The sequence below is a fragment of the Gambusia affinis genome, linkage group LG09 (genome assembly GCF_019740435.1).
Source record: "Gambusia affinis linkage group LG09, SWU_Gaff_1.0, whole genome shotgun sequence".
Classification (NCBI taxonomy): Eukaryota; Metazoa; Chordata; class Actinopteri; order Cyprinodontiformes; family Poeciliidae; genus Gambusia; species Gambusia affinis.
Window position 1 is genome coordinate 27,064,773 of NC_057876.1, and position 23,715 is coordinate 27,088,487.

The 23,715-nt window shown below is 37.1% G+C and overlaps 1 protein-coding gene across 12 annotated transcripts in view; it reads right to left on the bottom strand.

Annotated features, from left to right (window-relative positions):
• prom1a (prominin 1a) overlaps positions 1-22,702 on the bottom strand; it is a 61,025-nt gene extending 38,323 nt beyond the window's left edge. For 4 of the 12 annotated variants that reach the window (XR_006371599.1, XM_044126510.1, XM_044126513.1 and 1 more), the window contains exon 1: positions 21,811-22,702. Coding sequence is in view for 9 of the 12 variants with exons in the window: in XM_044126510.1 (XP_043982445.1) it covers positions 21,811-22,039 (229 nt within the window). In the remaining 3 variants the exon portion in view is untranslated. The remainder of the gene's footprint in view (positions 1-21,810) is intronic. The other 8 variants (XR_006371600.1, XR_006371601.1, XM_044126516.1 and 5 more) reach the window with 4 other exon arrangements.
• Positions 22,703-23,715: the final 1,013 nt, after the last annotated feature.

Below are 23,715 nucleotides of genomic sequence, written 5' to 3' on the forward strand. Positions count from 1 at the left end.
TAAAAATTAGAAACCCAGTGTCACTGCAGAAGATAAATAATTTCAAAGCAGTTCAAGAAAAGGGCACACATAAAACAACGGTTTGTTTCATAGTTATAAGTCAATCACTATTATTAAAAAGACAAAAATAAACAACAAAAACTATATTTTGACAAATTTGGCATTTAGGTGGTTAAGAAGGACCCCTATAACCAACAAATAATATGTCTGTGGCTATAGAAAAAAGCTTTTTCTGTGTGTAAGAGACACAGCTTTAGAACAGAATTCAGGGATTCCAGAGGGTTACTGTACAATACGTATTTATGGTTTATAAAATGTGCAATAAGTATTATGTAGCTAGAGACAGTGCCTTAATAAAGAAAGTGGTGAGGCTAAAGACAAGTAAGTATAAAAAAGAAGACAACACTGAATCAGATCCCTCTGAGAATGTGCAGAGAAAACCAAGACAGGGAGCAAAGGCTACAGTGACAGAGAAACACTGAGCAACAACCAAAAGAGGCATTCAACCCCACCTGTTGGTAGGAATAATACACAAAGCACAGAGAGATGGGAGATTGTGTCCTATTTCTTGTTTACTGGTGGGGAAAATGACATGATGCAGTTTGTTTCATAAAAAGCAACTTTAAAAAGTTGTTTTCCAGCACGCCCTTAAACCAGTATATACAAATCAACCCACAAGCTTCAAAAGTCAAATACCTTTTTTTCTTTTTTTTAACTTAAAATTTTACATAGCATCCAAACGCAGTTGTGAGCTTTCTTCATACATGTGTGCAGCAACAATAATTGAGTTAAGAGCCACTGAGAGGTTCAAAGAGCCTCAGGTTGCAAACCCCTGACTTACTCAGCACAGTGACTGTCAGGACGTTACAGACAAAGCAACAAGAAACAATGCATCTCCTCAGAGGTCTGTGGAGAAAGCGTTTAATAGACAATTTCAGCTTTTATCTCTTCTACAATCTAAAGTGGTGGACAGGCACAGCTTCAGTTCGTTCCATCTGTTTCCTGCAAGTTATCATATTTCAAATTTATAAGGCTCATGACTGTGGACACTCGCTGATAATAACAAGCTAGATTTGCTCTTGGATCTTTGCTGCTGTGCAAACATTGGTTAAAGTAAAATAAAAAGGATAAAATATGAATTCTTCAGCTGTATTCAATTGGATTTTAAAACAAGGGAATCCACATAAAACATCAGAAACTCCACAAATGATTCCATCACATATCAAACTCTGTTTCTGTTCTCTTTCATTTGTTCACCTGGAGCAACGCTGACTGTGACTCATCACATGATGATGATGAAAAAAGCAAGACTTTCAAGAAAGATGCAAGAGATATAAAAGTTTTCCTTTATCTCCAGTGTAGCCTTTGTTTTTCCTGAAGATAAAGTACAGAAGGAGCTGCTACAGAGCGATTTTAATTGATATAATAATAAAAAATTTCTGAACTGTACATATGTTTAAAGAAAAACATTTTTACATAAACAGGTTCATCATTCACCCAGTTGTTATGGATGTATAAGACAAACCTTTTCTCAGTATGTTGTATCTAATTACCTTTTTTCAAACCCCTCTAAGGCAGAATTATTTGACCCAGTCCTTCCTGTGCTTGATGCTTTTACAGTTCTGTTCAGTGTAACTGTATGTCCCTCACAGAACAGAAGTTTTCCTGTGTCCTTACTGTAATCCAACATCTGAGCTATGTGGTGTTCGTTCTTGATTAAATTTTCCCACCAAGATCAGAAACACAACCCCACTTTCGAGGTCAGTTTGTCCGTGTGTTCTGGGTCGGCTCCTCCGCCCTAAAATGGCTGCCAGCAGTCCCTATTGTGCGTTTCTGGGTGAAGTGTCACATGATCCAGCTTTTCCGAGGACATTAAGTACAACGTGTTTTCAACCAGACCTTGGGCTCAGGGTGTGTTTTTATTCCATTCATCATGGGGAGTACACTGACTGTAACTTCTGTGCGTTAGCAAACAAAAGCGTGAATGGCTGAATGCTGGAAAAACTCTTATAACAGGAAAAATTAGGGCATCCGTTTCTGGAACTCTGTAAATGAAAAGGTGAGATCAAATGACATTTCAGATCACAAATAGAAGGAAAGGGTCAGTTACATTGCCTGTTATTATTCAGATAATGCACAATAACTAGTTTTCATAAATGGTGCAACACGTATCCAGGCACCACAAAATACAACATATCTTGTCTTTGTTTTTTTTAACAGTGGGCGGTACGATGCTGGTCAGTCATCAATTATTGAGGTCTTTCCAATGAAATTAAGATCGAACTTGTTAACTAATTTTATAGGGAAAATCCAGAAAATGTTGCTGGTTAAGGATTAGAAAAGAACCATGGTTAAAATACTGAAAGAAAAACATGTATTTAGTAACGAAGTAATGACAACTTTATTTTGTCATGACCTAATTTATATCCAATAACAGAAGTTAAGACAACATGACTGACATAAGTTATCACAATGAGATCAGTGCTGCAGCAAGATAAGAAACCAAAAGAGCCATGATAAATAGCAGGGAGGAAGGAAATGTTAAAAGAAATGAGGGAGTTAATGAATGGTAAGAACAACATGTAGAGAAAAGAGTGAAAGTGAATCCAGTCTCTGCTTCTTAAGAGGTGTTTAATCCTCCTTTATGAACAAAAAGCTCAGTTAATGCTTTTTTTCCACCCACATTACTCCTCTTTTCACTCTTTACGCCAGTGCTTGTCCTTTAAAACCACATTAATGTATTTGTCAGGATGAACTGGCCTTTAAAAGCTTCAAAAACAAACTTGTCACATGAAAGATGTACACAGGTTTCAGCAGCCTGCCCTGCCTCTCTGCGAACTGTATACTTTCCCTTTGAAAAAATGCATAGGCCTACATCAAATTGAAATGTCCGAGGCACATTAATGTAAATTAACCATTGCAGCTATTTTCAGGAGTCTGAGCATTAAACGAACTCATGGCACAGCTCTCCCAGCAGATTTAATGAAGCTTTGCAGGCAGCTCAAGATAAAGCAGAACCTGGCAAGATGAATTTTTCATCAGTTTTCAGTAGAAGGGAGTCACCCACCCAGAGGAGTGCAGCAGCTCCTCACGGTTGGAAACAGCAGAGGAAAAAAGATAGACAGCCAACAACAGGCGGAATGCTGAAGATACTGAACTCAGCCTTGGACCAACACTTTAATCTCACCAGGCTGGGCTGTTTAATCTTGCAGCTGCAAGATGGCATTTTGATTTGAAAGAATAACTTAAATCAGACTGAAGGCTGATCCAGGTACTTTTAAATACAAGATGAAGTTAGTTGAAGTTAGATCTGTGCAAAGTAGAGCCAAAATAAGATGTAAAATAAATAACGGTGGTCTTCCCAAACCAAAAAACCTAAAAAGGTACATAAAAATGATCAGCATTCACCTGCATTTTACTGCCAATTAAAATTTTCCTAACAGAATCTTACAATTTAATCCCCAGTAAAGATGGCATTGATGGTTACAGTGATGAACTATTTTTAGCAAACTTTTCTGACCTGCTTTGTTATTTAAGAAGATTTTCTTCTTTTTTTGTTGCAATCAAAATGTTTCTATGACGTTTGTCTCAGGTATTATACTGTAGGTTTAACCTACAGTCTGCCACTGTAGGTTAAACCGAATGACTGAATGTTGGTTAATCCTGTCAGGAATCTGACTGGGTGTCTGAGGATAAAAAGGCGATTAGTGTCATGGATGAAATCATCTGCCAGAAGTGTTTAAGACTGTAACTTTATGTGTAGAAAAAAGGCTTTGAACATGGGAATAACCACCATTATAATCAGCGATTTATAGTATTTTTCTATAACATGCTAATAGTCTGCTGTGAGGAAATATTCTTTTGACAGCTAAGAAGTATCCATCTTTACAAGGTTGCTCATGTTGGGTCTGGAATCATTAGCTAACTTATTTTATAGGAGATGACTGACCTGATTTAGAATTATGACAACAATCAAAATAAAAATAGTCAATTTGTAAGAATTGCATGATAAGACTGGGCTTTGTAGTCGCTGTGGTTTAGGCACAATTAGCTTTTCAGAAATATCATAGAACACAGACACAGATGGCATTGACAAACAAAAGGTTTTTGTTTGCTTAAAAAAGATACAGAAAGCGAGTCATGGTTGACGATGAAATGTTTGATGGCGTTGAGTGAAGTGAGAGTAAATACATCACCTAAAAGCTTCTTTTTTCTCCCATCTTGAGATGGGAAGGTTTACATTTAAACTGTCTGTTTCTCTGTTTTTAGCATTGAGTCCTGTGGGATTATATATATATATATATATATATATATATATATATATATATATATATATATATATATATATATATATATATATATATATATATATAATATTATATTATATTACAATATGGGATTACACTTATTCTTTAATTACAATATGTTAGTCTGCAGGAGAAGGTCACAGCCATTTTAGGAGACTAATACTGCCCATTTCAGAGTCAGAGGTGCGTTTGGAATCATTTTTTTATGGAAAACACAATTGTGTTCATGTTTAAGCTTTTAGTTTGGTTTAAAATTAAGTTGGAGAATTTGAAATGAGCTCTTCATCTTCACGGTTTCATCCACCGTGTTAATGTACCCGTAGGTCACTTGACAAATGACCACTTTCCATGTTAAACTTTGTGATAATTGCAATAAAATTGATTTCTTTATTCTTCAGATGTGTGTGATTACATGTTTCACACACATCAATATAAACCTTTTATGGTGAATCTCACATTGCCTGTAAAAAGTACTAAACTCCTTGGATGTTTTACCCTGTTATAGCTTTTACAATCATGATAAACAAAATGTGCTTTTTTCACAAAAATAACTGTAAATTTCAAAATGAAAACTGATTTCTGCAAAATAATCACAATTAAATAAAAATACAAAATGTGATTATATAAATATGGACAAAGAGAAAGAATTGAACAAAGTGAGAAAGGTAGGATGACTAGATGATTGAAAGAGACAGATTTAGAGAATAAAAAAATTATGTTCAATATGAATAATGTTGTGGAAGAGTCGATGGTTGTGTACCTTTAGCAGGCGACAGTACAGTGATTAAATGTTGCACTGGTTTGTACAATCTGTGTAACCTTTACAAAAAATGCAGGGGTGGGAAAAAACACAATCAACTGCTCCAACAGCAACCAACCGAATCAACAACGCTGTAACATTTTAAAGTTAAGCTGCGGCTGCCGTGTGTGAAAACATGCATTACTAACAGGCTTATTAAGAGATAAACTTATAAAGTAAGCCTGGCCATGAGGGACTCTACGCTTTAGAAGTTGTTTCAGTTCTGCTCTGCTTGTAAGGCGAACAGCAAAGAGCCTGGCCAGCTGGAGGCTGTCGCGATTCTTTCTTACAAAGTTATCAGAGGATGCACACAGGCACAGTGAGGAAAGAGATTTATGTCAACAATTATATTCTGCAGAAGTCGTAACATTAATGGAGACAAGGGACTTTGCTCTGCCCTTTATAGATTCACTCTTGAGTCAAGAAAATGCCTTTTATTCAAAGGCTGCTACAATCAATTTTTCTAAATGAGCAAGGAGGCACATGTGAGTATTTGTAAAGAGGTCGCACACATTAATCTGTTTCTAGATGACTGTAACCTTTAGATGAAAGCAACATTAATGCCTTTTCTTCTCTATGATACATCTGTGCTTGTAGAACACAGATTTAGAACAGCAGTTGTTCCAGATTTTATTTTGGCATAAATTTGTAAAAAGTAAACACATTTTTGTATTTCTTACAACATTAAAATTTATGCCAAAAGTTCCTTCTGAACTTTATATTTGCAACCAAAGTTCAGAAGGAAATCTGAGAGTTTGCTTCCGTGTTATTTGCAGCTTGTCTATTGGACATGTCTCTATGCGAGTCAGTCAGTCAGACACCAAAATCTGGAGAGCACTTTTGAAGATCACATCAATTGGCTACAAAAATGATTAGACTATTTATTTTTGCCTAATTTGACAACATCAGCAGTATTTTCCAACTTTCATACCAATCCTCATTTGCTCATGTGTTTTATTTCATGTCTAATCATATAAAGCACCCCAAGCGCCCCAGGGGCCTCAGGCACCTTGTCTTCTTGGATGGGCTTTACTGAAACAAAATTTTGTGCTATGTACAATAACAATAAAAGCATTCTGATTCAGATTATTTCAAAATATGCAAATCTTTAATCTTCATTCTGCAGCCTTTCATTACCAGCTACAGGAAAATGCAAATTTTAAATTTGAATCAGTGCTGAATATTTTAGCAGTAGATCTGTGCAATAGAACACAATGTACTTAAAAATATAACTTTTTAAAAATTAGATATATTATCCAGAACCCTTCTAACAAGCAACCAGCATCATTGTTCACTAAGTTACTTACATACATCACAAAGAAAGACTAAGTGATGCATCTCTGAAACCCTGAGATATCTTCAGTCTCCTATAGAAACGTCTCTATGCCTTTGACATCACAAATGAAGCATTTCTAACAGTGCTGCTTGGGGTGTCAATAGAAGAAAGGTGCTAAAAGCATTCAAGGAGCAGGTCTTCATCCTTCCACCTGTTGCTATGCAACAAGAGGTTCACTTTTGGATAATAGCTTTAGCATTCCTCTGTTTTACTAGAAAGTTCAACACACAGGTGATGCTGGGACAGTGAGAAAGAGAAGAATCATGGCCTAAGGATTGATATCCAGTACTTAAGGCTAGAGGGTTAATATTTAATTCTTTTGGGTGATTACAGCAAATCCTTAACCTCAAGAGAATAATCTTCCTGTTTATAAGCAGAAAACATGAGTGGTAGGCATTGAAATGCATGTTCCCCTTAAGATGGCCAACATAGCTCCAATTATTAAATGCAATGGGGCTGCACAGTGGCGCAGTTGGTAGAGCTGTTGCCTTGCAGCAAGAAGGTCCTGAGTTCGATTCCCATGGATGGATTATTAAATGCAATCTCTTTTTTTCTTAAGGTACCAGTGCTCCTAACAATGTTGTGATCTGAAAAGAGAAAAAAGGTACAAAAAAGATATCTTGGGCCTGGATACCCCAGTAGACAGATCGAGATCAAGATTTAACCTTCTTAATTCAAAGATAGGGGCTTCCAATCTTTGTCTTTTAACTGATGCACATAGCTGCTTTTGTTCCAATGATATGAAGCATCAAGGCGAATGGATGACGGTAAGTTGTGTTGGTGATGTTTGCTACTTTTCTCTGCTGCTGTCTATTCTGCCACATAATTAAATCAGATAATATGCAACTTATCAAAGTAAAACAGACCAAAGCATTTGATTAGATTTTCAATGTTTGAGTAAAGATAATTAAAATGAATTTGATCAAAATTATGAGGAAACTTATCATAATTACTAGTACCGTAATGCTTATATATTTGTTGGTACATCTTTAGACTAAGAAAAAAAAAATCTGTCTAATCATGCTGCTGTTTAGTTTCTTCTTCCTTTTCCTGTTACGGTTAATGTTCCAGATAAAAGATAGCAAGGTTGTGTGTGTATGTGTGTGTGTGTGAGAGAGAAAGAGTGCCTCTGGGGCTGAATGTTCGTGTCAACGCCGACTTCCCATGAGCCTGCCTGAAAAACACCTCCACGCAGGTCAAACACTGTTACCACAGAATCTGTATCTATGGAGAGACAATGTGACTTTACTTTTCAGTGGAAGACACACAGTCAAAGTTACGGTACACAGAGATTTAATTTACTGCTGCCAACATTGGCTTTAATGACTCAGTAACAATGTTCCCACCACAAGCATGAGAACAAAACAATTACGCACTATTTTGTTTCACATAAAATAATTATGACATACAGTTTTTTATGACATTATTTTTGTAATAAAAAAACTATGTAAACAGGTTATAAATAGTTTTACAGGGCAGTGTACATGCTGCACATGTACACTGGAAAGCTTTTTCATGTAAGCAGCTGAGTCTCTTGGTTTAATAAGCAGCTGGAGTTTCTCTTAATTTCATTTCCATCAGATGAAGTCATGTGTAAGAAACACACAGAACAAAGAAACAGCTTATTTACTCGTGCCTTAAATAAGTCCTGATGCCCAATTGCAGTTTTCACAATGCACTGGTAGAAATACGGTGCGATCGGCGTGTTAATAAACTTAACGATCTCCCCTCATGTGAAAGTCACACTGACGAGGAGAAATGCTTGACAGGGTGTGTGTGAGAGCACTCAAGCAATCACAGGAAGATAAAAATAAATCTGGGATGCATGGCAGCAGGACAGACAGTAATAAAGCATGTTATATTGCACAGGGGCTCCATGTAATCCTGACTGCTCACTTTAAGAAATGGCGCCATAAATCAAGTGTTCTGGTGCTTTAGTCTGTTAAGTGAGTTTGGCTCTACTCTCCTAATGTACTTCTTTGCATGCAAATCAAGGCAGCAGATTAGAGCCTATTCTGTAATAAATACAAATATATAACATAAAAAAGGGAGGAGGGGGACTGATAAATCATTTTCACATTTGCATTTTGTTTGGCTGTTCTTTTGCCCCTCAGGCTGCAGAGGTCTGTGTGGTGACCGGATTGGCTCTGCAGCCAGACCAAGTAAACAAAACCCCAGATTATCATCAGCTAATGAAGGCTGACGCCCTGGCACAGATATGACAGTGAAAGACAAGATCAGTGACCTGCACAGTGTGAAGAGTAAGCAATCAGAGGAAATAAACTGGAAACCCACTGGATGACAAACAGCATTAAAATGGCCAAATTATATTTCAGCTGATGCTATTATCCAGATATATTGAGTATTCCAAACAAATTGACAAAATTATGGTGTGGGTATATTCAGATTGTATTATTCACAAACAGGAAGTTAAGATTCACAACAACTTTAGCATAATAATGCCATGGGAGCAGCAGTAGAAAAATATCATTCTATATGTAGATGCTTTTGAAGGAGGCAGCTGCTGCTTCACAGTGCAGCTGAGCTGCTTGGAAAATAATCAGAACAACACATGATTTGACCTCACATGACAGATCATTTAAAATTACTCTATTATGAGTTCTAATACATGTGTGGTGAATTTTATGTCCCTCTGTCAGGGACAAATGTGTGAGAAATTTTGAAGGAAGTAAGATTTCTTCAAAATGTCTATCTGCCTTCTCAGCATAAAAAAATAGATTTTTCCAAAATCACTATAAACATCTGGAAACTGCAATGGAAAAACAGAACAGCCTGTAATGACTGCCAGCAAAGATTTTGGTAAAAGACAAAAAAGAGAGAGGGATTCTTTTTAAATCGTGTTGTATCTGTGTGGGCTGAATTTGAAAAGCTTAAAATATAATATGCAGCACATGCCCAGTATTGCTTCCTGTCTGAGAAACCACAAAACAGTAGAGCCTCTTTAATGCAGCTTTCTACATGTTTCACTGTCAGGCCCATTTACATAAACCTCAAATGTGTGCAGAAGTTCTTCAAGATTGAGAGCAGATGGTTAATATTATTGAAGAAAACCTAAGCTTGGCTAAAATGTTTAGCCAAGCTAATGTTCCCCACAGGACAGTACACAACAGATAACTTAAAAAAATTGTCAGTTATAATATGGAATATAATCTGGAGCACATATTACACTTATCACATACTAAATTACATTTTAATTTTCACTCCATTAAAAGTACCGAAGAAGGACCTCATGGACATGTCTGACAGGAAGCAGCAAGAGCAGACAGAGATGGACTCTTAAGAGTAAAGTCATCATGTTTGGCGATGGCAGGTTGACCTCTTATCAAAACACATCTGCAGCTAAAAATCACCATGTCCCTTAAGTTGATTCATAGCAGGCTCCACTGCTCTTACCAATGAAGCGGAACAAAGCGACAGAGAATGCATGACTTGACATCTCTTTAGCAGGCTTGGGCCGCTTGCTTCGTCTCACCCTCGCCTCTCCTGCTTGGTTTCCCAAGCCTGACCCAAATATGATGTACCCGAATGAACCAGAGCAGCACCCAGGAAAGTGACAGCTCTTTCTCCAGCAAACTCCGATTTCTTTCTGTTTTTTATTCCTTCTCCTTCCTGTGGATTAGAAAAGCTCAGCGGACACACGCACAGCCATTCTTGAAGAAATTATCTTTTGATTAGCTTTGATTTTTCTTCTGTACTTTCCTTCAGTAAATGTTCTCATCTACTCTCGATAAAGTAGCAGCAGTAAAGTGTTAACTTTTTCTTAATACTGAGGCCTTACTTGGTCTGCTAATATGGTAAAGAAAAAAAAAAAACTTTAGAAATAGGATTCATAACTCCTTCCTCATAATCTAAAAGCTGTAACTTAAACCTATTGAGTTACTCTTTTCATTTAATAATCCTCAGACAGCCTTCTACCCAGAACTGCAGGTTTAAAGGCTTTATAACTGTAGTTCGGGTCAGGTTACCTTATGAGGACCTCGTTGGATTTTTCTTTTATTCCTGTATTCAACCAGATAAAACCCCACTGAGATCTAGAATAAAGCAACAGGTCCCTATTTTCAAGAGGACCTGGGCAGAAAATGGCAACACATGACAACCTGCTTACACAAAAGTAAACCAGATCAAAACATATGCACAAGTTTAAAACAAATTATAAAACAGTTCAAAAATATTCTTGTTTGAAATCAAAAGTGTGCAACTCTTTGTAAATATCCCTGTGAAGTACTTTTAATTGCAAGTATAACAATGCATAGTACAAGTACTATGCCCACTCTTATTTCTTGAAGTGTAATTAAGTTAATTAAATCTTTATCAGCAAATCAAACCCCAAGAGAACAAAAAACATAAATTCCATATTGTCAAAAATGAAGGAAAGTGGCAAGTTACGTGTTCAAACAACTAAGTATATCATTGCTTCTTTCAAAAAAAAAAAAAAAAAAAAAGTCATTAGAGTGGTTAATTCAATAAAAGCAAGAGTTTTGGCTTATATGCTACCTTGTAAAGGCAACCATTTCTGTCCATCAGTCTAACCAGAGTAATAACACTATTTCAAAACTGTTTGAAGTCTAGCATCCAACAGACAGAGAAAATCTTCACAAGTCTAAAACATTTCAGATCAAATGTAATTCTTCAATTTCGCATCACAACTTCAGTTTGCAGAATTTCATTGCAAAATTTCTAGAAAAATGCCCCCTTGCACAGCACAAATGAGCTCAAGCTAGAGATTTTAGCAAAAAACAAACACGCATTTCAGCCCAAACGCCTCATGTCATCTGTCGGGCATAGTGATGGAGTGGTGGTGATTTGGGCTTATTTTGCAGCTTCTGCTTGAACCATGAAACCCTTGAAATATCCGAGATCTTCAAGGCCTAAATCTGGGTCATGCAGGTAATGACTCATTGTTGTATAAAGAAGAATGAGCCAACATTCCTACAAAGTGATGTGAAAGACTGATAACAAAACAAATACTTAAAGTTACTGTTAGTTAAATGAAAAATATGTTGAAATCTGTTATGTGTTATAACCTGATAACGTGTAATTATTATTATTATGTAATGTTACATATGACCCCTGAAGTAACAGAGTGTGTAGTTTGATGGTAGAATGAATGCCCTTGAGAAGTTCCCTAACTCTGTACCGACTAGAGAGACACACCAAACACTGCATGTGGGTCACAACAGGGGGTCTAGGAGCCTGGATAACAGCTCATTATGTATTCTCTTTGGAAAGCAGAAAACATATCCAACTGTAGTTTTCAAATACAGGAATATTATGAGGACTGGGTAGTTGTCTACTTCTCTATTGCCGGAATTGAAATATGGTAAATGGACTGAACTTATATAGCAATTTGGGGTTAAGCCCAGGGGCATAGAAACATGTGGCAAGAGGAAGCTTTCACTGATATTTGTCACACAATGGTGATGGAGGATACAGTAATGATTATGTTCAGATATTCTGTTTACAAAAAGTAAGAAGAACTGAAAGTATATATCTTAAAATTAAGGTAAACTTTGACCTGTTTTAATTAATCTCTGTTTAATTTTTTTTTTCTGTTCAAAGCAGTAAGCCTGACAGCAAACCTTTTGGACTGCACTGGTGTAAAACACTTATGCAGTTTAAGTATAGCAAGATATACTGTACCCTGACATTGTGACCTAACTTTATCATCAACGATGTACACCCCTTGAGCTGTACATCTCATGTATATACTGCTAACACTTTTCCCCTAAATCTCCTGCAAGAAATACAGATGTGTGTATGTCTTTGCTTTCAGTGTTATTTTTTCTTTACATCTGCCCATGTTATCTTTTTCGTAGCCTTCAGAAAGACCCCAGACACGTGGACCCAACATGTATTTTAGGGTTGTTATGTGTATTCAAAGAGCTACAGCTGCAAGCATTGAATTAAAGTGCTGTACCGTCGTTCTTTTTGTGTTTTAAAAATGGAGCTTGATCGTTACCACAAATCTGATGCGGCAGCCGTGGCTTAAATGCAAGACAAATCTTTCTGATGACAACATCAGTGTGTTTCCTCAACCAACAATTTGAGATGCCTCTGAATTTATAATGAAGAAATGACTCAAAGATACATTTTTGTCCAGCCAGGATTAAACAATCTATATCAAGAGAGCATGGAGGAAATACATGCAGTTTCCTGACTAAAAAAATAGTTTTTTTCTCAGACTGAAATTCAAATATGATTTATTTTTGCAACATTTTTCACAGTAGTATAGAAATTTATATATAATATATTATTAAATTTTAAAAAGTGATTAAAGTGCAGAAGTCTGATTTCCTCTTCCAGCTTTAGTCATAAATGGATGTGGACACTTCCTTTCTTAGTTATTTAAATACAAAAAGGTCATTTACACCACAACTAAATGGATATGGCAATGAACGCAGGAGAAATGAATCACAGTTTTACTGAATGTGACATTTTGATGTGACACACAGGCCATGTTTTGAGTCATTCAATCCTGCGTGGAAAAGATTGGGACAGAGATGCAGATGGTGCGTGATATATTGTCAGTTTGGTTGAACAGCTTCTGATATCCAAAAGTAGTGCATGACACAGCCATCATCTGTTGCCAGAATGAAACTAAATGATCACTTAATGCCTTTTCTCTTATTGATGTCTAATTTTCACCTTATCACCACAAAATTCAGCTTTGTGCACAGCCTTTTTCACGACTGCAATTATCCTAACTCCAGAATGCCAATATGTTTTGTAAGATAACTGGTAAAATCACAAAATAAGATAAAACAAATCCTCTGTTTCACTTCATAGCCCTACATCTACATGTGTTTGCATTGGGATCGACAGTTTCCCAATCCTTTCTATGTTTTAAAGGAAGGACAAAGGAGAAGAGGTGGGAAACACAAAGATGCTGTCAAATGCACCTATTTTCTTTGCCAAATTTATTTGGTTGCATAGAAAACTGTGTAATGTCTATATTTAGCATAATATTTGTACATCATAAAATGGCATGTTTATTAATAAAATACTAGAACAGTTACTATTATGTGCTTCCTGGTGTATTCTGGTGGATATTAACGTTTTGACACTCATGGGCCACAAAAGTAGTGCACATTGTGAATCTCTCCACCCAGTCGTGGTTTTACCCACTTAATCAGTAAAAGTCTGTCGGGGCAGCGGGCGCTCATTTCCAACAGTCCTAAGCAGCAGAATTAACCCTGGATAGGTCATCCAACTATCAATGGACAACACAGAGACGTACAAGACAGACAACCACAAACTGACATACTTACACCTAAGGGTAATTTAATGTAACCATTGCAACTAAAATGTGTATTTCAATTTTAGTTGGACAAATTGAGATACAGCAAAGGCAACTGGCATGAAATTTTCAGGAAAACGTGGCTCTCATTTAAAGAATATATCAAACATTTAAAAGTGACAGAAGTCCAGAGATTCCCTGTTCAACCTGCACCTGATTTGTCATCATGAAGTGTGCCTACATCTATTGCTGATGGTGTAAGTTACTTGTTATTGACTGTAGAAAATGTTGGTATGAATATTATTTGTGTTTTTGTTGTTTTGCCTTTTTGTATCATTATTCCATATATCATTCAGTCTTAAGTATTTTGGGATGTGCTGCGAGGTTTTGTATGCAAACATAAAGTATGAAAACTCTTTAAACGCATTGTTCAGTTTATCAGCAGACAAGTTTAATAAAATTGCAAGACAGGGAAAATAAACCCCGTTTTTCGTTTACCCTGTAGAAGTCTTTTCATTATATACTTTATGTATAAATTAAGAAAGAGGCAAACAGTCCTGAGAGTTGCAGATCAGCTATTCACCTGTCAAAGCCTACTTAGCTCTGTGTTGTGGTGACGCGTTGCCTCTGGCTTTATGTTGGAGGCAAGTAAGAAAATGTGTCCTTAAGCTTCACTCTGCGATTACTGTCAGTACAACGACATGTCACCATGTGACAGCAGGGAACGCAGCACTGGAACCATTTACATCACTTTCTGCCATGCAGATGCTGCTACAGTATAACTGGACTAAGGATAATGTACAGATGTACAGTCAGTTCATCCAAAGACTGCCCTTTCCTATTTTACAGATGCAAAATACATTTAATATCATTATGGTGGAGAGATTAAATTTCAAATGATCCAGTAAAAGCCCTGCATTCTTTTATAAAGGTTAAATTCTTGTTAGGGATTCAACCTGAACATAAACCTTTAGCTGACCTGTTGTTGGCTGACACAACTCCAGTTACAACAGTCATAAAGAAACCTCCAACTCTCTGAAATTGTTTATGCGTCAGAATTTTTGATTCCTGAGAAAAAGAAAAGGTTACATGGAGTGACAGGTGCATTTGATTTGTATGGGTTGTGGGAATGTCATGACTGTGTGTTATCTGCTAATGATGCTAAGGTTGGTATCTCCTTCTGAGTTCTCAACTGGTGCTAAGCTAAAGAGCTATTTTACAGTTCTAAACAGTCTCAATTGTATTTTATCAACTCTGGTTGGAAATTTAAAACAGCTAGATTATGCTATGCTTGCACCTCAAGTTTTTATGTAAAATCCAGTTTTTATATTTGCTAAGATCTGCTTTTATGATCTTTTTCTTTGTGTGGTTGTTCATTGTGTCATTTTAATTTGAACTTCATCAGACTCCAATATGAACAGTCTGTAAAACCAGAAGTGATCTGCACATACTGAATGTTGTCTAGAGAAATAAACATGGATGATGCACATGCCAGCTGGAGTGTATCAGTTTTGAAATTGATACAAATGGTTGATTATGGGTTTAGAATATAATCTAGCAACAATTTTAATAACTACTGAATTTAAGAGACTGAAGAATATTCTAAGCCTTGGAGCTTGTTACTCAATCTTGTTCCCATCTTGCCACAAACAAACCAACAGAAGCACTGAGTCGTGTTCAGACACACAGCACTGTCTGATAAATCAAATCCAGCTTCTCTGCTTTCAGCATGTTGGTGCAGCGCTGCCACACATGACTCCAGAAAAAAACTGGACTAAAGCTGTGACAAGATGCACAGCGACATAAAGACAACTTGCACTGGCACAGATTTTCATTGAAGCTGAAGGTTTTTATCTGCTAAGGGATTTTTACTTCTCTTTAAAAAATTGGCAGTTCAGTTTTGTGGTTTGTGGTCGGTTGTGGAAAAACTTTAAGCACATATTTAAGATTTTCAGAAAAAGTTGTGGTCTGTGGTTTGACTAGCTTACAGTCTTGATAACATCTCCTTCACACAAGCAGTATTTTCTTGATTTATGCCTTTGCAGGTTTGTTTGCAGTCTTTTAGCAGCTAAAAATGCATCACTTATTCAATCGATAATGATTAATTATTCAATGAATTTCAAGGCTTTGGGGGAATATTTTCTTATTTGTCAAAATGTCAGATAGTAATTTACATTACAACAATAATGGTATATTGGAACAGCAGAGCTTCTTTTCATTAGGCACACAGGATATAAATGTGATGTGTTGAAATATCGACACCATCTGAATTGTAAATTTAGGCCTCTGTGGGGGATCTTCAAAGTCCCTGATGATAATCTACCCAGATGTTCCTGCTGCTCAGGAAATCTCTAATTAGAAATATTTTCACCAGAAGGCAGAAAAATATTACAATAATGTCTCACGACTCACTTTTGTCCTGAATGTCTGCACTAAGAGAGACGGCCTCTCCAACAGAGATGCTTCATTATGTCACAATCTTACACTCTGTATTCTACTTTGCTCAAGGACACTTCAGCCCAGCAGATGTTTGCTGTCCAGAGGCTCGAGCTGCAACCTTCCGGTTGGAGGACACTCTGTTATCACTTTTGCAGTATGCTGCTGTCTGACACCGCCCACAGCATCGCCCGGCCACCCCTGTGTGCCGTGAACTACCTGTGGGCGCATGCAGATTACTCTCTGGCTCAAGCTTTTATTCTTCTTTTTTCCAGTGAAGACAAACCTTTAAGAGAGGGCAGACTCAGCTGAATTCAAGGTCAGAACCTTGCGACCAAAATAAGAAAAAAGAACCACACAACCATATCTGCTTTTCTCAAATTTTTCAAACTTTTAAAATATAGCATTTATATAGATATAATAAAAATGGTGAAGCATGAAAATGTCTTGAAATGTTTATTTTCCTTACAAAAAAAGCTAAAATGCTGTGAATGCAGTTTAATCCAGAACTACCCATTAGTTATGCTTCTAAATTTGTTCTTGTTTAATTTAATCCAGTACAAACACATTAACTAGCTTCTGTCAGCAATAATCAGCATAAATAATCACACTATGTTTTAAACTTGTTGAGCAAGATGCTTATGTTATAAACCCAGTTACACTTACAATACCCAAATAATGTGACTGGTAAGAAGTCAAGACAGATGGAACTGAGGAATTCAGGATAAAAATCATGAATAATAAGGAAATTGCAATGTAGCTTATCACCATATCTGTATCTGAAACTCAAAATCAGAGGAGATTCAGGCTCCTATTATTCTAAAGAACCTGATGTTCTGCCTTACAGACAGATACAACATTCCTGTTTTCAGGCACTGTTGAAAAATGTCTCTAAAAGTTATTTTCTTCCAGTATTTTATCCAAAGAACACAAAGTACTAGAGCAGAAAAAAAACCATCTCCATTATTATTTTATTATTATTATCTACCTGAAGCATCTCATTACTACTTGGCATGTCTGTCTGTTTATGTGGCTGAACGTAATTCATAATTTTGTTGAAATCAACAGCAATCACTTGTTCCAGGAATGGACCAGTATGCTAAACAAGACATGAATTTACTTTATAAAGAGCTGAACTCAACGTACCCAACAGACAGACAATTATAGTATAATTTTGAGGTAATTTATGGTGGTAATAGAAATTTTTGGGGGGCTAAATTCCTCCTGAAAATTTATTCATTCTTCTGATCAAAAGCTTCTTATTCACAGCCACTTACATAATTGTTTAAATATCTTTTAGATATTTCAACACTTTTCAGCAGAGCTGAATTTTATCCTTTATTTGTCTCTTTCTTAGGACATATAAAAGAAACAATAAAATGCCAGCTACTTTTCATTCCTAGTAATGCATCTCATAAAGTCCATTATTTTTATCTTTGTTCCTGCTTAGAAATCATTTCAAGTGTTTTAGTTTCTTGAATCCTTTCTGTGTTGTCATCTGAACATCACACCTTTTGAAATGAGAGTTAAACAGCAAACCTGTTGTGAAACCTGGTTCAAAAACCCTGCTCTGATGACAGACACCCTGTAACCCTGGAGACTTTCTTTGAATTAGTGCCAAATATTCCCCTCATCCTCCTGTGGTTTGAATTCTATGTAAACCTGATTTAGCGACGAGAGGGGACAGAGACACTAATAAGAACACGCTTTTCAACAGGGATCTGGAGCCTGATGGTGACTGGAGTGTCTCCCACAGGGATGAGATGATAAAGACGGAGCTTAATGCACCTCTGTTGTCAAGTGGAGGCTGACTTACAGAAAGATTAACTTTAAGACATGAGAAACTGAACTAAAGAAACCAAAATCACATTAAATGCAAAGTTTATATTAGTTATTTCTACCATCAAGACTATTTATGAGGAAACAATTCTTTATCCACAGTATGTTGCAGTTTTTTTTATGTATTTAATGTCACAATCTGAAATCTATTTATCATTGGCTTTTCCGGTAATACACCAACACAAAGGTGAACATAACTTCTGGTGGATTGTAATTAATAAATGATTTTAGAAGGCTTATTTTCATATAAATCTAAAGAGTGTAAAGTAAAGAGCCAAATTTACTATTATGCATCCTCATGTGGTTCCAGCTCATCATCACAACCTTTCAGGTTGGTACCTGCTGCTTATGCAGACCAAAAATTAAAATAAAATTACTATAAGCAAAGAGAAAAGCAACTTTCAGAAGTTATTTGTGCTTTTTACTCTTTGGATATAAGGGATCCAAAGTAAATACTTTGATATGTAGAAGGTGACAATACTAAAATCTTGCTGTAGTTTTGGATAAAGGAGATTATACAAACATTTCAATTTGGTAAGTTTCCAGGTTGAAGAACATAGTCAAAAGCTAAAACCCAAAAGTACTACAAAAAAGTAAAGTTCTTTTCTAGTCTTACTTACTCCTAGTGATTTTGGAAAGACCAATTGGAAAGATTTCAACTTAGAGATGTGTAATAGTCCACAAGGTCAGATGTTGGGAGCATGAATACATACAAGCATGTGAGCATGTGTTGAACACATGCTAACCATACTAACTGATCTACTTTGAGCTCTTTACAGAAACTCTTGTCATTATGTCAGTTTCTAAAAGACGTTTCCCACTGATGTCTGAAACCAAAGCAGTTGTCCCACAATGACTTGGCTTTCTGTGCGGCACAAGTGTGTTACACTCATTATCTGGAAACAAGCATCTGAACCCAAACGCTAGCCTGTGTTTTGAGGAAATGGGGTAATCAGCAGCTGCTGTGCACGAGCAAACTGCAGAGGAAGACTAAACAATAAACAGTATTTAATACACAGCACCATTACTTTGTGTGACGTGGGTGTCCATGGTGGGAATTTGTTGCTTCTCTGCTATAATCACCTCCTACGAGTTGGCAGACAGTTTAATAAAACAGTTACTCAACTAAACAATACGGGCTGCAATTACTGAGAATGACACACTAAACATGGCAGAACTGGCTTAACTGGGTACAAACCTAATCAAACAGCTAAGTTGAACTGACTGAATCTGAACATCTAGTGACATGAACTGGCAATTTTCACACCAGAGCTGTTTAGTCCGTTTCAAACAAACTCTGGACTGTTTCCTCTCTTGGGTTTGTTTTGATGTAAACAAAAGCAATAAAAATAGAGTGCAGACCAGTAAAAAATTTTGTGCAGAAAAAAACCATATGGAACTTTAATACATCTCAGTCATTTGTTATACTGCTCAGATAATTGCACATGTAATCGTGCCCAGAAACACACAAGGACATGATTAAAATCTGTTTTTCTACAAGATGAGAAAGACATTTACATTTAGTTTACCCACACTGGACAAACCTGACCAATACACGTTACCAATACAAGTTTAGTTACAAGTTACCAAACTCATCAATTGATTCAGAACAAAGAAAACAAACTGAAGTGTGAAATCGCCCTTCAAGTTGGAGGGTTGGATATTCACTGTTGGTGAGGTGATGTAAAATTGAAATCAGAGACAGAGCAGTTAAAGAAGTTGTTAAAATGGAAGCTGTATTTTCTATGAATAGCATACATAGTGAGAAGTGTCTGTAGTTCATTTCGGCTGTGAGATTCTCAGCAGATGTCATGAGGGATGAACAGAGAAAAGCTGCTTAGATTTATCCGTTTGAGTTTTTATACAGTGTTATGCACTATGCTAGTTTTGGAAATCATGGTAGCTGTTTAAAAAAATCTGAGTCTACTTCATCTATAACTATACACAGTCAGCTGAACTATAATAATTGTAAAGATGCTAAAGAGTTAAAAATTAGTAACTGATAATTTTGGTTCAAAATATTTTTTCAGTCTTGTTTTCCTGGGGATGTTCTCTAACACATACACTGCAGTGTTGCTGAAGTGGCAGAAGTCTGGAGAAAATGTGTGGAAGACTACTTTTATGTATTCTTATTTTAAAGGAGAAACTGGAGCTAAAGTTGGTATAAACAGGTCAGAGTTATGAAAAAACCAATTCTCAGAAATTGACCAAAATGTCAGAACCACTGCATCTCCTATTTAAATTGTCAAATATTAATTTTAAAAGATTGTTTAAAGAAGTCACAAGAAAAGCCTTTTTTTATAACTGCAAATGGGTTTTCTTTTGACTTCATTTCACAAATCAAGTTAGGGAGACAGAAAAGAGGTGGAAGAAGTGACCTAAATAAATCTTCTTGGTCTACATGTAAAACACTTTGTTGACATCCAACTTTGACCTGCTGTTGTATCAACTTTCCAGACCAGTCAGGTTTTCTAGGTCTAATCTGCTTTGCATCCTCAGAACCAGAACCACACATGGAGATTATCAGATCACATATTCCTCAAAAGCAAAACAAACTTCCAGAAAACTGCAACCCACCTGTTAAGAGTTTGTTTTGAACCATAATAAATTGAACATTGAACAACACAATTGATTGAGTGTTGATGATTTTGATAACGACATTTGATAAAATGTAATGTTTAGTGCTTGTTTCATTTGACTGTATGATGTTTTTATGGTGTAAAATACTTTGATTTGCCTTCTTTCTGAAACATTCTATGCAAATAAACTTGACTTTGTGATGGCCTGTTACATAAAATCACAATAAATTACACAGCAGTTTGTGGGTAGAACATAAAATAGATGTCAATGTTCAATGTTAATTAATGCAGCTGAATGTTGTCATTAAAAATAATCCAAACATCAGAATAAAGGAGATTTCTCAGGTGACATTCATATGGTAACACTTGATATTTAATTTAATTAACTTCATAATGACAACCTTCTGTAAATTAGAAGAGCTATGAATGACTAAAACTTCAATGATCACAGATCTGGCTGCTGCTGTGGATTTGGCCAGCTGCCCCCTGAAAGCTGGTGGCAAACTGGAAAATAAGGGGCCAACAACATATGGCGCAGAAGCTTATGGGATTACTCATTTAACAAGGTGACTTGGAGAGCTACTAATCTTCAAAATGTTCTAAAGGAGTATGGAGTCTGTGTGGGGCGCAGGGGAGCTGCCTCTTTTGAGGATCCCATACCCAATTAAACACAAACCTCCTTTAAGTCGTTTCTGAAATGCATAGGTTGGCGCAATGAGGCTTTCTGGGTGCAGCTCTAACTAAATTCTTCACACACACGTAAAATGCCAAGCAGACCGACCGCAGAGCATTTGATTCTGACAACATGTAGGTGCGCTAATTGTAATCATCTTGACACAAAGTGCGCCGCAGGCATAAACACCACCTCCAACGTGCGCTGCTGTGCGCACAGAACGAGACGCGCACCGCCTAGATGGACGTCACGCACATACACACCAGCTGCAGATCCGAAAGTGCACTTATGTTCAAGCAGATCAGTAATTAAAGCAGCACAAAGGGTTTTAAAAAACAGTTTTATTAAACATTTGGGTTTGGCGCTGGAAAATGACGCAAACTGTTAAGCTTTCCAGAAATGTAAGGCGGTTGCTTATCTTTCATATTTTGTTGTTATATCAACTATCTCAATAAAAGAAGTCACCACAAGTTCACATAGCGCTTTGGGTTACTTTAAATGTTAAAGTTCTGCCAATTGAAGCTTATTTTCTGGCAGCCCAAGGGGTTAAAATGCTCACTGAGACCGGACGACGGTGGCTTACCGTGGGGGAAAGCGTTGGGTTGCACCACATGCAGGAAAGCGTGCACCAAGTGGAAGAGGATCCCTATGGGTCCGGGTTCGTAATGGGCCAATGTCTCGTAAACTCCCGCAGGCACATAACCAAAATCCAACTTTCCCGGAGGTGGTAGCCTCCGCGGCTCTGTCTCCTGCTGGAGTTCACCGGACGCCCACAGCACCGACAGTAGCAGTAGTGTCCCGGACTTCCACATCGTGTCCAAGCCAAACCCCGATCTACCCTCAACTGGCTCTAGATACTAAACTGGACGGTGGCGTTTCTTAAAAAGCCAGAGGAATTGATTCGAGATCAATCTTAAAGCGTTCCAGTGGATGGACCGCAGCTCTTCAAGTACTGCTGCCCACGGAGCGACTCGTTCTGAGCATCCTACCCCGCTGTCCGGGGGATCCCTGTCGGATGCACACCGGCTGATCTTCCCTCTACCGTGTCCGGTAGTGGATGTGCTCAGCCCTAAGAGATGTGCGCGCCTGTCTCTTCGACTCCAGCATCTGCGCGTAAAGAGATGCGCTGCGTCACGGGAGCGGGCGGGGTCGTGCGCAGCCATCCAGACAGTGCAGAGGATAATCCAGAGAGGAGCGCTCCTCCTGCCGGGAAAAGGAGGCTGGATGAAGGGAGTACCAACAAGATGTAATTAAATCTACCTTTAGGTCACTTTCCATAAAATGTATTTTCCAAAGCTTATGAATATAGATTACTGTCAGAGCCGGCCCAAGACAAAGCAAACTGAACAACTGCCTGAGTCCACCTACGACAGGGGGGCCCAGACAGCACTACACTTGACATTAGCGCTGTATTGAATTTCAGTGTTGATCGTAATATCCCGCCTATCCGCGGTCAAGAATTCAGGGATTCACCTATTTATGAATTTTTCTATGAAGCATAACTCCAATTTTTTGTGGTAAATTTACTTATTCATAGACATTTTTCCACATGTCATTTTTAAAATATTCAAAAGGAAATCGATTTTAGAAAGCTGTAATATATAGGCACAATGCTAAGCTATTGGCTGGTGTTTGTAAAGCAGCATTGTGCTGATTGGCTAAAGCAGAGGTAAAGAAGGCTGTAGATTTTAGCTTCTGATGGTTTCCACTGAGCACTTTGATCCATAATGCAGGTATATTTCATGTGTGAACTATTAAAACAAGAAGTTATAAGTGTTTTAAAGGGGGTCTTAAGTATTTGCAGATTTTAGCTGTTTGTGGATAGCCCTGTGGGAGACAGAAGAGACAGCAGGATCTTAAGAAAATGAATCAAATTCTATAATCATTTATGACACAAATGATTTTCAGTCGTTCAGATTTTTTAGGACTGAAGGCTCCACCTAATTGTACCACTCATTTTCAAATTTCCAATACATTTTCACTTCTTGTTATGATGTTTATGTGTTATGGACACTTCCAGATCGACATTTTCGTTTAATGGGTTCTGACTTCTTTCATCTTGACTGCATTGTGTGCACATGTCAATTATACCAGGTCCTAAACTTTTCTTTTCCTCCAACTAACAGATGCTACTGTAGCCATGCCAGGCTTTCTGGTATGATTGCTGATGCTATGTTTAGTTGGATTTTTTTCAGTACAATAAGATTTTTGTTCCGACTGTGGAGAAGATAAGGCCTCAACCCTGGCTTAGAAATGTTTGATTGTCGACTGTGATCATATTTCTTTACAGATAAAAGGTCATTAAACCTGCAGAATTGTTTCACTGTAATGGTAAATTATATGTTTTAGACCCTCGGTTAGAACAGATGACTAAACTTGGATTTAAGTCACAGATACTGTCTGGTTTGACTAAAAATGGCTTTAATGACCAATATTTTAACATCTTTCCTGATTATTTTCTTCCAACTTTCTTTTTAAAATTCTTTTT